Source organism: Muscardinus avellanarius (assembly GCF_963383645.1).
Source record: "Muscardinus avellanarius genome assembly, chromosome: 13".
Taxonomy (NCBI): domain Eukaryota; kingdom Metazoa; phylum Chordata; class Mammalia; order Rodentia; family Gliridae; genus Muscardinus; species Muscardinus avellanarius.
The window spans coordinates 21,039,394-21,053,644 of NC_137799.1; the positions used below are offsets into that span (position 1 = coordinate 21,039,394).

Here is a 14,251-nt window from a genome sequence, read left to right on the forward strand (position 1 = left end):
ACATCTCTCTATTCGCTATTTCAATTACCACATTTTCTTTTTAATCCCAAAGGCTCTTCCTTCTGCCTGTTGTCTCACTGAATTTTATTCAATGAATTTTATTCAATTTTATCTTACTGGATTTTATCTAAAATTCCTTGTTCATGGGTCCAAAGTTTGAGCTGTACTAGGTGAGGGACAATGAGGAGCAGCGTGTCTACCTGTGAGGAGTCCTATTTATAAGATACAATTGATGAGTGAGAAAGAGGCGAGAGCAGGCAAGAACACTGGGATACTCTTCAGGAAACTGTGTGTGTGTGTGTGTGTGTGTGTGTGTGTGTGTGTGTGTGTGTGTGTTTCTGCGGATTGAACCCAGGGGCATTCTACCTTGAGCTATACCCCCAGTTCTATTTTAACTTTTATTTGGAAACAGGGTCTGGCTAAGTTGTGGAGGCTGTCCTCAAACCCACCATTGTCCTTCCTAAGCCTCCCGAATATTGAGATCTATTAGGTATTTCTAACAACTATAATAGCCACATGGAGGGGGGCCAGGCCCCTCCATGTGAGCCAGGCCAAAAAGAAAAAATTTAAAAAAGACTGTATAATAATACTAGTAAGGTTACTATGACTTTTTAGAGGGAAAAGGGAAGGCCCACAGCTGAATTCTTTCAGGAAAGCAGTAGGAGAGACAGAAACAGCATTTCCCAGGGACGGCTGGTTCAAAGTGGATCCAGAGAAAAGAGTCACAGAATCCCAGAGGAAATAGAAAGGAAACTGAGATGTGGCATAGCTCAGCCTCCTCTGTTTGCACATGATGATGATGAGGCCCAGCAAGGTGGAGTCATTTGCCCCAGGTCACACAGCTAGATTTGGAGTAAAACCCCAAGGACACCTCATTTTCATGCTGTGAAATATAAACAGACTGGTGACCAATGACCAATGAGTATGCATGCTTGCCACTTCTGATGGGCAGATTGAGCCCAAACCCTTTCCTCTTGGTGTAAAAAGAGAACGCCTATTAAAGCAAGTTTCAGGAACTATTAAGCTCCAAGGAACGACCCAGAGAAATCATAATTAACATTTGTAGACATGAAGAACATCCTGGGATCTAGGCAGCAACCTAGTAAGGAAATAACTCCTACTTCTCGTGCAGAAGGACAAAGGCCTCCTTCTCCCTGCGGCAGGTCCGAGTCTCCTCCTCCTGTGGCTGCTCGTTAAACAGCTACAGATCAGAGGCAGAGCCTGACTGTGACCTTAGTTTATAAACACTGCTCCTCAAAGTTTACTTCTGAGCTCTGATTTCATGTTTCTTTTTTCTAGAAGCCCTGCAGTATTAAAGGAGAGAGAGAGAGAGAGAGAGAGAGAGAGAGAGAGAGAGAGAGAGAGAGAGAGAGAGAGGGAGGAAGGAAGGATACGATCTTAAACTGCTTTTTTATTTTATTTTTAGAACAAAAGAAAATAAAGGCAGAGCCTCCTCTTTGGGGTGGCCCTCTGGTTCACAAAGAGGGGGAAGAGAGAGAGAGAGAGAGAGAGAGAGAGAGAGAGAGAGAGAGAGAGAGAGAGAGAGAATGAATAAATATGTGTGTCCATGAGCGCCTGCATATATTGTGCTCTGGGACTAGGAGAAGCCAGGAGAGGGGACTCAGGAGCTACAGAGATCTAACTTCCACCTCCCTCTCCTCTGCTTCATAAAGTTTCCCTTCTCCATTCATAGTTCTTTCTCCTCCCCACTCTCACTTCCTTCACACCATTGTGAACCCTACTCTGAGAGGCCAATCTCTTCTCTCATAAGCAGCTTTTGAGACTCCTCCTACAAGACCCCTCTCCAGAACACAAGGTGCCCGCCCTGGGTGGCTGGAATACAGCCCGGGCAGTGTCGTCTGGTGGTTAGTCAGCAGTCTCCAGACAGATTCCTGGAGTATGTTTGTATTTCTCCCCCCCTGTATCAGCTGTGTGGACTTGGGCAACTCTCCTTTCCTCTCTGAGCCTCAGTTCCCTCCTCTGGAAAATAGAATTGAATCTGAAGTTCAGGAGGTTTAAATAAGATTGTGAATGTTGAGCATTTAATAGAATCTCCTTGTCACCCTAACAATAGTAGCTATTTTTATGTTTGGTGTTTTAAACTTTATTTTTAATGAGATGCTTGGTTCAAAATTCAAAGTTGAAAAGGATTTACAGTGGAGTGGATTCATTCAACTATACTCAGTGAGTCTAACTAGAAGCAACCAATATTGTTGTGTTCTTGTCCTGCCAGAAATATACAAATAGATAAATTTTGACATAAGTTTAATTACTCTTTACTCTTTTTGAAGAGCTCAGTGTTTAACATATTACCTTATTCCATGCTTTGTTCTATGTGTTTCTTAATCATAGATCTCAGAGGTAAGTCCATACGCATTTTTATTTAGCCATTCCCCTACTGGTGGCAACTTAGGTTATTACTTGTATCCACTGGCCACTTGCAATGGCTTTTCTTGCCCTTGTGTGGTAGGAGCCACTTCTTTTCAGTCATTACCGCTACCCTTAGAAATAAGCTTTAGCCGGATGTGGTGGCGCACGCTTGTAATCCCAGCATTTGAGAGGCTGAGACCTGGAGGATCGTGGTCCGCGGACAGCCTCAGCTACTTAGTGAGGCCCTCTGCAACTCAGTGAGACCCAGTTTCAAAATAAAGAATAAAAAAAAAACATAGGTCAGGGGGTATAGCTCGGAGGTCAAATGCCCCTGGGTTTCATCCTCAGCCCCGCAAAAAGAAAGAAAGAAAGAAAGAAAGAAAGAAAGAAAGAAAGAAAGAAAGAAAGAAAGGGGCTTTATTCTCCTCCAGGAAATTGAATGCCAAACTGTACACCATCTTGAGGGCCCCTGCAGTGGGCAGAAAGTAGGGAAGGACTCCAGCAACTTCATGAGATGACTATGCTGTTTTCTCCTAGAGGCTCCTATAAGCCCATGAAGGATGATTGATCAGAGTGAGGACCCCAAAACGCTTCTTTAACCTGTCCCCATCCCCATGCACACGCACATGCACAGAATTCTCTTCTTATACTTTGGCCTATAGTCAATGCCACTTTTCCCAACAACCAAAATATGCCCTACTCGTACCCTGCCCTGCCTTTCCCAGCCAGGCAGCTGCTCACCCCCTCAGCTTCAGTTCCATTTCAGAAGAACATGGCACCACATCCCCAGAGCTGCAGTGACATTGTTCCTGGGAATTGGATCAGTGGTCATAGAAAGACCTGCTCAGCAGTCCTTCCATCCACATGGCAAGGCCCTCTGGGCTCAGCACCTCTGACTCAGGCTCACACCTTTCCCCAGGAAGTATAAAGATGATAATCACCAATGATAGAGCTTGTGCTTTCTGCCATGTGCGTGCAGACACCTCCCTGCACCTCCTAAGACACTGGCAGGCCAAGGTGTGACACATTCAACTTTATTTCACCTATGTAGGAGCTGAGGTCCAGGGGCTAAGCCGTTTGTAGATAATAAGGTCAGAGTAGACTTCAAAACCAGGTTTATCCAGCTCTAAAATCCTTGCTTCTAAAACCCTACTGCCCACAGCAGCTGTGCCCCAACATAGCACAGCACCTCATGCTTGTTAAGTGTTCAATAAAAATAGGTTGGAGGGGAAATAATTTTTTAAACTACTCTCAATTGCCACCTAATTAAAGATACTTGCCACTGATTTGAGGAGGCAATTTTTATTCAGAGAACAGGTAGACGCCCTTTTCAGCTTCCTTAAGAGTTTTTCACAGCAAAAGGAGATATGCTAGAATAGCAAGTATTCCTTAATACCTGGGAAGTTCTGTGGTCCAAACCTATTAAGCTCACCAACCTTGGAGTTCCACCACTACTGTGCCATTCTTTCAGGTTGTGTGCAGGTAACTTCCTACGGCTACATTTACCAAGTGCAACCCCCAGGAGTATGATAGGTGAGGTCACTGGTCGCCATGGCTTATAAGACAAGACAGATATTACTGCTATTTTTCAGATGAGAAAACTAGAGTCTCAAGAAGAAGGCTTTGGCCATAAGACTCAACTTCTTTTCATTTTTTTTTTTTGTCTTTTGTTTTGCCTTATTTTGTGTTATTAGGAATTGAATTCTGGGGCATTCTACCTCCAAACCATACCCCCAACCCTTTTTTATTTATTTTTTAAATAGGGTCTCACCAGATTGCTGAGAATCTTGCCAAGAGTCTTACCAAGGCTGCCCTTAAACCTTCTATCCTCCTGTCCCAACCTCCCAGGTACTGGGAGTACAGGCATGTACCACCACACTCAGCAAGACCAGCTTCTTAAATGTGCCATAACTTACACAAGTGAGGTTTCTACTCAGTGCAAAAGTTGGCGTGTACTTGGTTGGCAGAGGAAGCACCTCTAGGTCTGAGTTTGTATTCCTCACTAGGGTTTTCTCTTAGCTTAAAGAGTCATCTAGATCTTTCTTGGGGAATATTTTTTCTTTTCTTTTTTTTTTTTTTTTTTTTTTTTTTTTGGTGGTACTGGGGTTCCTGGAAGCCCTTCTACCTCCAGGCTACACTCCAAGACCTATTTTATACATTTTTATTTTTGGAAACAGAGTCTCTTAAGCCAGCGCGGCTGGCTTCGAACCTGCACGATCCTCCTGTCTCCGCCTCCCAAGCCGCGGGGGATTACAAGCTTGCACCACCACACCCGGCCTTTTGGAAAATATTTTAAGATTCAGGTGGCTCGTGGAAGAAGGATCACATGAGAAAGAAAGTTGAGAAAGGGCAATCACAGTTGCTGAATTCTTACTGTATGCCAGATGTCATACAAAAGGTTTTGCATCCATTATCTCTGCTAATCCTCAAGACATTCCTGTGGGTGAGCACCAACCACTCTCCCCACTGGACAAAAGTGATGGGACTTGCCCCAGGTTGCCCAGCCTCCCAGTGGCATTTGGACAATCAAGATCTTGCAGGCTCCTGAGACCTTGTGGTTTCCAGAACTTTCCACAGACAGGGCAAAAACCCAGGCAGCCACAGAGTCCTAGGGTGGTTCGCAGGTCACAGAAGAAAACTGTAGGAGGAGACTGATGTCTTGGATGAGGGTAAAAGACAGAAGTGGGTAGAAAAAAAAACAACTCTCCCCCAATTTCTGCGGATTTCAGAACTTAATGATCAACGTGGGTTGAAGGGGGGAAAGGATGAGGATGTAAGCTCCCTAGAGCCTGGAAATTGCTTCCTGAATTCTCTGGTTAAGCATGGTCAGCTTAAGTGGGCACGAACCTAAGCCAGAAAACACAGAGAAGAAAGCCAAAGTCAACTGGGTTTGTAGAGGAGACATTTAGAGAGCAGAATTCTCCCCCTTCCCCAAGAGTAGCCCCAGTGTCTATTGGGTGTCTGTCTTGGCGATGACCCAAGGTTGTCCCCTGGCTTTGGACATCCTTCCAGTCCTACAAGTAGGTTTTCCAGGTCAGTTTCCATGTGAACCTTATTTTTAGGATCCAGGGCTCTGTGCCTAGGCTACCTAGTACTGGGATACTGAAAGGTAACATCACAAAAATGTTGGTTGAAAGGCAGAGCTTCACTTTGGTCCTGTGTACAATGGCTTTAACCACATCTTCTCTTTTGGAGATTCTATCTGAGAGTTAAGCCTTAAAAGTTGCAAAGAACTGCATACTTGTCAGGTCTTGGTATTGTTTAATTTAAAAAAAAAAACTAGAAAGCAAAGATTTGGAAAAAAATATTAAACATAAAAATTTAAAGGGGAATATACCACCATCTGCAAAATCACTCTCTCCATTTTCGTTGTGATGTTAATGCTGTCTGTGAATAAGACCAAATGACTGGAAGACAGCCCTGGGGCCTGCACCTGGAGTAAAAGGATGTTTCTATTAAGTCACAACTTGACCACAGTTCACACTTTCTCCATCCTAAAGATGTGGTTCAGACATAAACAAACGCTCAGCACTAAATTTCCCTGGATAAAGAATCTAGGAGAAAACATTAGTGGACCGTAAAATTAACTGTTTCTGGGTTTCTCTTGTGTTTTTTCCTTGACAGCCATGGGTTCTCCAAAGGAACTCATTTTCTCAAACATCACTGAAGACTCCGCCACTGTCAGCTGGACGGCACCTACTGCCCAGGTGGAGAGCTTCCGGATTACCTATGTGCCCAGTACAGGAGGTAGGGAACTTGGAGAGGGAAGGGGCAGGAGCAGCAGGGAGGGTTTAAGTTAAATAGTGATAAAGATCTTGAAAATTATAATGTCCTGTACATCATAGCTAAAGCAAACTACTTCCTTAGTTTTGAGACCATCTAGAGAAACTCCATTCATATAGTTATAGAAGATCTGAATAAACTACCTTCGAAAGGACTGTTTTATAAAGACACTGCTTTCTTGCCTTGAAATTCTAAAATTCTACAAGAAATTTAATCTCAGCATTGCTTAAACACAATGAACAAAATAAACTTTATATACACTGACCTTTTTCTCTATGAGCCATTCATCCGAAAAGTTAGTTGTGGGCATGTATGACATTTTGCTCTTGGGTACCAAAATCTGTCTGTTTCCAAATAGGACAGGAAGTTGTGATTTAGCAGAGTCACAAGTTCCTGTTCCAAATATATGGACTATGATAGAGACCACAGTGGAGTCTGTCTAAAGACATTCTGGCAGGTAGCAAGCTCTCTCTTAATAGAGGTATGTAAAGAAGGATGATTGGTAACAGGAATGCTGTGTCATCCCCATGGGGAGTTTGACCAGCTAATATACAAGCTCTAGACCTGCCCTGAAATTCTAATAAGCATAAATTCTAGACTTTCTAATAAATATAAGAGCACAGACTTAACCATTTTCTCATCATAAATAGATCTCTGCTAATAAAGGAGTCTATATAATGCCAACCCAAAAAATAGGTTATGTAGTTCAGATATGCATTAAATAGCAAGCTTCCCGTATACTTTATAGGAAAAAATATTAAAGAAAATAAAATTTGCAAAACATGCCAGCTCTCTACTGAACGGAAACTTGCCATTTTTAGTGTGCTGTGACTTCATGTTTTTTTCCTCTCCTGGCTTGGCTTTTGGCCTCTGGACCAATGGAAAAAGCATTATACAAAAAGTAAGGTCTTTTCCCTCATGCCAGAGGGTGGGAGAAAATGAGAAGTCATGAAAATGGTATTGGATAAGGATATAATTTCATTTCCAAATGGGATACACCCATTCTTGGGACAACAGTGAGGGTCACCGCTCCTGCCTGACTTTGCCTTCCCTGTGTCCCAGGCACACCTTCCATGGTCACCGTGGATGGAACCAAGACTGAAGCCAGGCTGGTGAGGCTCGTACCTGGGCTGGAGTACCTTGTCAGTGTCATTGCCATAAAAGGATTTGAGGAAAGCGAACCTGTCTCAGGGTCGCTCACCACAGGTGTGTTGGTTTCTATTTGGGGGTTTCCAGGGATCACTTGTACATGGTACTTTTTTTTTTACTTTAGCCTTATGGTTCATGACTTGACATCTGGAGAAAGACTCTTTTATAAAATCTGAGTGAACGGTGATCTGGACTTTGCCAAACATCTCGTTTGTGGCCCATCTCTGGCCTCTGATGGGTCAGATAACCTTAGGCATATCCTTAATCTCCCAAAGCCTCCATTTCCTGGACTATTGTAGAAAAAAGAAAAAGAGGCCAAGCTTGGGAGTTATACTGACCAGGGTTGAAATCCCATTTGTTAGCTACATGAATTGGTTCATTTCTCTGGGGTCCAGTTTCCTTCTCTATAAAATGGGAATAAATCTGTTTTCCTAGCACGATGTCATAAAGACGTGTACATGTGAGTGATTATGCAAGTTCACTTGCCTCCTCCTTCCTTTGCCTGGAGCCCTTGTGAGGACACTCAAAGCCAGTTCCCACTTCAGACATGTACTGGGGACGACTGTAAAGTTGCTACTGTCTGTTTGGAGGCTCCCGTATTCCAGGCACTGTTGCTAAATCCTTTCCATGTAATTCCCTCAGCTATTTTCCTTCCCATTTTAGAGAGGGGGCAACTGAGGCATGGGGAAATAATCAAGACACAGAATTAGTAAATGTTGAACTCAAGTTTGAACACAGGTCATTCTGATGGCAAACCCTGTATTCTTCTGAAATAAAGGGTTATTTTCCTATTGAAATCAGACTTGCAGTATGCTGTAAAGGGAAAACATAATGAATTGTATTGAAGGAGAATGAAATGGAAAATCTCTCTTCAGACCTCTGTGTGTCTCAACAATTTCTCCTTTGAGATGTGAGCAACTGTCCAGTTCAGTCCATTAAGAGATCCGAAGAATGGGGCTCGTAAGAAACATTTAAAATATCCTTATAGGAGGAAAGAGCTGATAATATGCAATTAAAACATCCCATCAGAACATAGAGTCCTGTCTGCCTTGCCACACAGTCCTTTATTTTCCCAAAGAGATCTTGTATTCATGCATTCTCCATAGCAACAGATCACAAAAGCTGGGTGTTTCCCTCCTGAAGTCCCTGGTCATCAAAGTTAAAGGAGATTCCCTACATGTAGAGCGAAACAGGAAGGAACCAGAGCAGACAGTGCCCCGCTCCTAAAAGTTCTCTGTCACATCCCAGATCTGGAGGCTCAGGTGCTCATCTGCAATGAGTTTATGGGAGTTGCCCTCGCCTTCCCTGGGCAATCAAGTTGTAAGCACAAGAGTGCAACATCCAACATAGAGATATTGGGAAGGGAAGGAGGCAGATAATGAAAGCCAGGGACAAAAGCTTCCTCAGTGCCCTTTCTCAGTACAAGATATTTGAAAAGCATACCTAAGACTCCAAGTCACGTTAATAGACATATCAATAACAACTGAAATTAATGAGCTGCTCCCTGGCATGTTTCATATGCATTGCCTAGTGGATCCTTATTGCAGCCCTAAACAACCAAAGAAAGGAAAGTATAGAGAAAGGAAATTACCTTCCCAAGGGCACAGTTATCAGGCAAAAGAGCCACAATAGTACCTGAGAACAACAGCCTCCAAAGCCTGGTTCCATATTACCTTCAAATCCCGAAGCCAGAAATATCATCAAAGTTCAAAAAAGTGTCAGAGAGTCTCAACCTTATGTCTCCTAAGCATCTTCCCTGGAGAAGGAATATGAATGCCAATGAAAATCCTTATTATCCATTTATTCCTTCTTATTTTACATAGCACCTTTCCACCCATAATACATGAAAGTCAAAATAGTACTGAGGAAAACATCATCCCCATTTTATCGGTGAGGAAACAGAGACCCAAGGGAACAGAGACAACAAGAGAGGTTTCATGGCTCAAAGCCAGGTCAGCCCAGCTCCAGGGTCCAGACTCTGAGCCATTCCACACATTTGTCCCTGTGAACTAACCCCAGGAGTCTTTGGGCAGTGCAGACCGCAGAGCAGCGGTGGTCTGATGTCCTCTCCTGTCATCTGTCTCTGCAGCTCTGGATGGTCCATCCAACCTGGTGACAGCCAACATCACCGACTCGGAAGCCTTGGCCATGTGGCAGCCAGCCATTGCCCCCGTGGATAGCTATGTCATCTCCTACACCGGGGAGAGAGGTGAGTCTTGTCTGAGACCCTCCTCACTGCCAGGGCTGCCTGTCAAGCTGCTGTCTCTTCCCATTCTCTCTCTCCATGCCATATTTCATACAAGATGACAAAAACCCATGGGTAGGTTGGAAAAGCCACTAATATCCTGTGGTTCTCAGTTGCCACCCCAGGACAGTCAGGTAGGACACTTAAAGAAAAATAAAGGGACATGTCCAGCCTCTGCCTGTCTTTCTAGCCTGACCCTCCCGTCCTTCCTGTGTGAGACACCCTCTCTAGGAAGCAATTCTCATTCTCTACTAAGAAAAAGCCCCAAATCTACAAGCTTAAACAGAGTGTGTCAGGTGGCAGTGAGATGCTGGGCTTCTCAGGGAACACAGGAGAGGCCACTGGGAGCAAGTTTCATTGAAAAATCTGTGGTTGCTTTTCCCTGTTTTTGTAAACACCTGTACTAATACACCCGGCTGGCAGGTTAAACACTTGCTTAAGGCACTGGCCAACCATGGCCACAAGCCAATCAGGCCACCTGACCGCAAAATCATACACAAATGAGAGAGGGAAGAAAGAGAGAGTTCTTTTCAATGAACCTGTCCACAATTTTGTACTGAGCTCCTCTAGAGTGTTGCTATTTAGACTTCCAAGTCTAGGTAAGTTTTGTGTTTTATGGCTTGGTCTTGCTTTGTTTTTAATGACAATATGAGACAGCACCTGGGCTTCTGAAAATTTTACCTCAGCCCTGGCACTAACCTGATAGAGCTCTATGTGACCAAAGCAAAGGCGGGAATAAGAGGGTGAGATTTGGGTCTATTCTTTTTCATCTTAATTCTTATTAGGTAAACTCTTCTGAGACAAGGAAGATGGTATTGTCTCCTCTAAAAATAAAAGCCAGGGTACAGTTCACAGGTATTAAAGAAATTATCAATTCAGTACTAATAAAGGGTGCTGGCTAGAAGGGGAGGGAGACTCACGGATAAGGAATGAGGTGACTGACTTGTTCCAGTTTGCCAGGGGTTTTCTGGTTTTAACACTAAAAGTTCCACACTTAGGGAACCCCTCCCTGCCATTAGAAAATAAATATATTCACTAGGCCACCTAGTCTGCTTTCTACCATTAGACATGAAGGAGATACCAGGCAGGAGAGGTGGTACCCAGGCTCTGAGGTGTCTGATAATTGTGAGCCCTCAGCCTTAAAAATTTTGTGATTCTTGATTTGGTCAGCTATAAACAGATACTGAAGTAAATGCAAAAGAGGAAAAATCAGGCAATGGGACATATTAAATGTGGGTTATTCATGGGCTTGAGATGTTACTGGCCACTCTTCTCTCGCTCCTTCCTGTGTCTCTGGCCTTGCAAAGTTGTTCCAGCCCTAATACCACAAGGAAAAAAAGTCTCTTTCCTTTGGCCTTGGCATGTGGCAAACCCAGTCTCCATCTTAAAAAAAAAATCTTTTGCATATGAGCACAAGAGAGAAGTGGAATGAGGCGTTTCAGGAGTCAGACCGGCTTTTCTGCAGGGTCACAGAGAGTTTCTGTGTTAGATGGAGGTGGGTGCAGCTGGGCATGGTGGTGCAGGCCTCTAATCCCAGTACTTGGGATGCTCACACAGGAGGTCACAGGCTCAAGGCCAGACTCAGCAACTTATCAATGCCCTCAGCAACTTAGTGAGACTCTGTTACAAGATTAAAAAATAAATAAATAAAACCGGGCTGAAGGTGTAGCTCAGAGGTTGAATGCCCTTAGGTTCAATCCCTGATACCACTATTTAAAAAAAAAAAGAAGAAGGAGTAGGATGCCCTGTTTGCCACATTCAAAGATGGCTGAGACAGCAACAGGTAACTGCCTTGGTGTGCATATTTCCTGTTTAGTGCCTGAAATTACACGCATGGTGTCTGGGAACACAGTGGAGTATGCTCTGAGTGACCTGGAGCCTGCCACGGAATACACACTGAGAATCTTTGCGGAGAAAGGGCCCCAGAAGAGTGCCACCCTCGCCACCAGGTTCACCACAGGTACAGACACGGAGCACTGGAAACCCTCCTTCCTGACACCCCCACCCACAGCCTGCATCCTAAGCGGCAGCCCCCAGCCAGTCCTTCCCGCTAGAGTCAGATCCTAGCAGTGGAATGACGTGAACAACCATTAAGTTCACCAGGGCCCACTCAGTCAAAACCCAAGGAAACACGCCATTTCCTTTTGCAATGACCTGGCTCTCCCCACGGGCGAGGAAAGCTTTTAAGAGGGAGACTTCTGAAGTGGGAAATAGTCCCTACTGAACCTAAACCCAGCATTTAATGATCCGTAGTCAAGCTGGGCAAATAATTTTTTATGAGAAAGACCTTTTTATCAGGCAAGTTTTCCTGGCTGTCTACTAGGTTTGGGTGCATTGAAGATTTCTGCAAACTTCAGCCACTGGGGAAATGGAGGAAACGTCCTTGCCATCAGGATGTCTCACCTGTCCTTTTATCAGAAACAAGAGGAGAGTTCATCATGATCTTCACAGCTATGTCTTTCTCCCAAAATTCCATCCAGAACCAAGCAAAGCCATGTTGGGCTCATGGAAGTGGAAGCCTATCCTTTGGGATGAGATGAACCATAGACAATCTGTCTTTGGAGATCATGGGACTCAATCTCCTCACCTGTAGACAGGAAATTTTGGCCAAGGTGGCAAGAGTCAGTGTCAGAGAAAGGACTTGAATTCAGCCCTCTTCATTCTCTCCATATACTTGCTGACTTACTAGCTATTAATTTTTTCCAGACCTTGATTCTCCCAGAGACTTGGCTGCTACTGAGGTTCAGTCGGAAACCGCCCTCCTCACCTGGCGACCTCCCCGGGCATCGGTCACCGGTTACCTCCTGGTCTATGAATCTGTGGACGGAACAGTCAAGGTATCATGCTAGATGAAACATGTGCCTGATGTTCAGAGTAGGGAAGAATTATCTGATGCTGTTTCTTCACCCCAATGCAACTAGGGAGCTAAAACCCCCCTTAGCAGGGACTGTTGTTATGCCAGACCTTCTGAGTCATATTCTCTGGGCTCTCATTTAAACCAGCCCCCAGTTCTGATAGCCAGCCAAGATCAAGAGCCGCTGCTTACAAGAGTTGAGGACATTTTATGAGCTAAACTCTTGGTCTTTGGATGTTTTATTGGGACCAAGAGCTTCTTCTGCATCTTTGCCATGTGTATTACCTCACTGATGGTATCATTACATTATGCATTACAGTGTATTCCATCAAATACTTATGACATCCACTATCAGTACCCTTTACATGCACTGTTAATACTATTCATATCCTCTCCCTGTGATTTTTTTTTTATTACTGGAAATTGAATCCAGGGGCATTCTACCTCTAAGCTACATACCCAACCCTTTTTTATGTTTGTAACAGGATCTCACTAAGATGCTGAGGTCTTGTTATGCTGCTGAGGCTTTGACTGAAAACTGGCAATCCTCCTGTCTCAGCCTCCCAAATATTGGGATTAAAGGGGTACACCCACAGCACCTGGTTTCTCTTACTTTTTAATCTGCAATAATTTTGGACCTTCAGACAAGTAAGAGATTTTTTCCAAAACTTACCTCCTGAACTTGTGATTGAATTTTTTACTCTAGTATTTTATATATCCAAGGCTTAGTCTGCACATTTATCTTTTTCTAGCATCTTGTTTGTGGTCCGTGTATTATCTCCTCTTTATCTCTGTTATTGGTATTTTATTTTACAACCTGCAGAGCATTTCTTCCAAGCGTCTTTCCTCTGATTCTCTTGCTGCTGTTTGATTTTGCTTTGTTTGGGTCTCCCTCTTCCACATTGAAAACTTCTACCCAGTGTTGCCTTGTCCTGATTTATACTTGAACCAGTAATGAAGGAGCTGATTGGGGTTTCCAGTTGCACAGATTGGACTTTCCAAACACTGGGCTTGCTCCAGAGAGAGAAGCTGGGCCACTCCATAGCAGTTTTGTTGGGGGACCTCGGGAAGGCTGGCTCTCACTGCATCCAAATCTTCCGTTCATCTGACTTTTCCTGCATAGCACTTGGACCTCCCTAACAGCTGGGGCTGATGGATTTAAACCCAGAGCCTCCTCTCCTATTCAGCCTTTCCAAAGAATGATCCTCAGCTTCCCTTCTGGACTGGGAGAGGATAGAGAGATCTGGAGATTTAACTGTTTTTTACACAAACCAGACCTTTGGTCCCCCTTCAAAGGCTGCCTTCAAAGGCATCTTTGACTTTGTAAACATTCATCATGAACTCGCTGGACTCTGCAGCATCCATCAATCAGGCCCTGGTGGCTCTGCCCACCCTAGTATATGAGCCCGAGCTCGCTCCATTATGCCCATCAAGAGTCACTCCCTCACCCACATTCTGTCTTCTGAGGTTCTGCTGACATGGGATATTTCTTACTGTCTCCTCTCTCTTCTACCTGAATTTATACCTTGTATTTCCTTACTCTCATTTTAGCGAGTATCAGAAGGAAACAGGCATAAACAGGCTTATCTCATCTGTCATGTTAACCAGAAGCACCCCACACATTCCTGGTTACTATCGCGGCCCTTCCAGGAGTTGGTATACAGTGAACTAGCTCACTGCGTGCACTGAGGCAGGTCCTAGATCATCTCGGGTGTCAGCACTCGCATTTGTAAAATGAGAGCTTCATGCTCTCAGATCCCCCGGGTCCCCTCCTAATCAGGTCTCCTAGGATTATGTTTACCTGAATCATGAGTCTCATTGTGAGGTTCCCTTATTGCCTAAGAGACAAC

The 14,251-nt window shown here is 44.2% G+C and overlaps 1 protein-coding gene across 5 annotated transcripts in view; it reads left to right on the forward strand.

Annotated features, from left to right (window-relative positions):
- Positions 1–14,251, forward strand: part of TNC (tenascin C) — a gene marked incomplete at both ends in the record, with an annotated part of 67,469 nt that overhangs the window by 40,873 nt on the left and 12,345 nt on the right. For all 5 annotated transcript variants that reach the window (XM_080708442.1, XM_080708443.1, XM_080708444.1 and 2 more), the window contains 5 exons: positions 5,995–6,117; positions 7,216–7,359; positions 9,392–9,511; positions 11,364–11,507; positions 12,254–12,384. In XM_080708442.1, the coding sequence (XP_080564568.1) occupies positions 5,995–6,117; positions 7,216–7,359; positions 9,392–9,511; positions 11,364–11,507; positions 12,254–12,384 (662 nt within the window). The remainder of the gene's footprint in view (positions 1–5,994; positions 6,118–7,215; positions 7,360–9,391; positions 9,512–11,363; positions 11,508–12,253; positions 12,385–14,251) is intronic.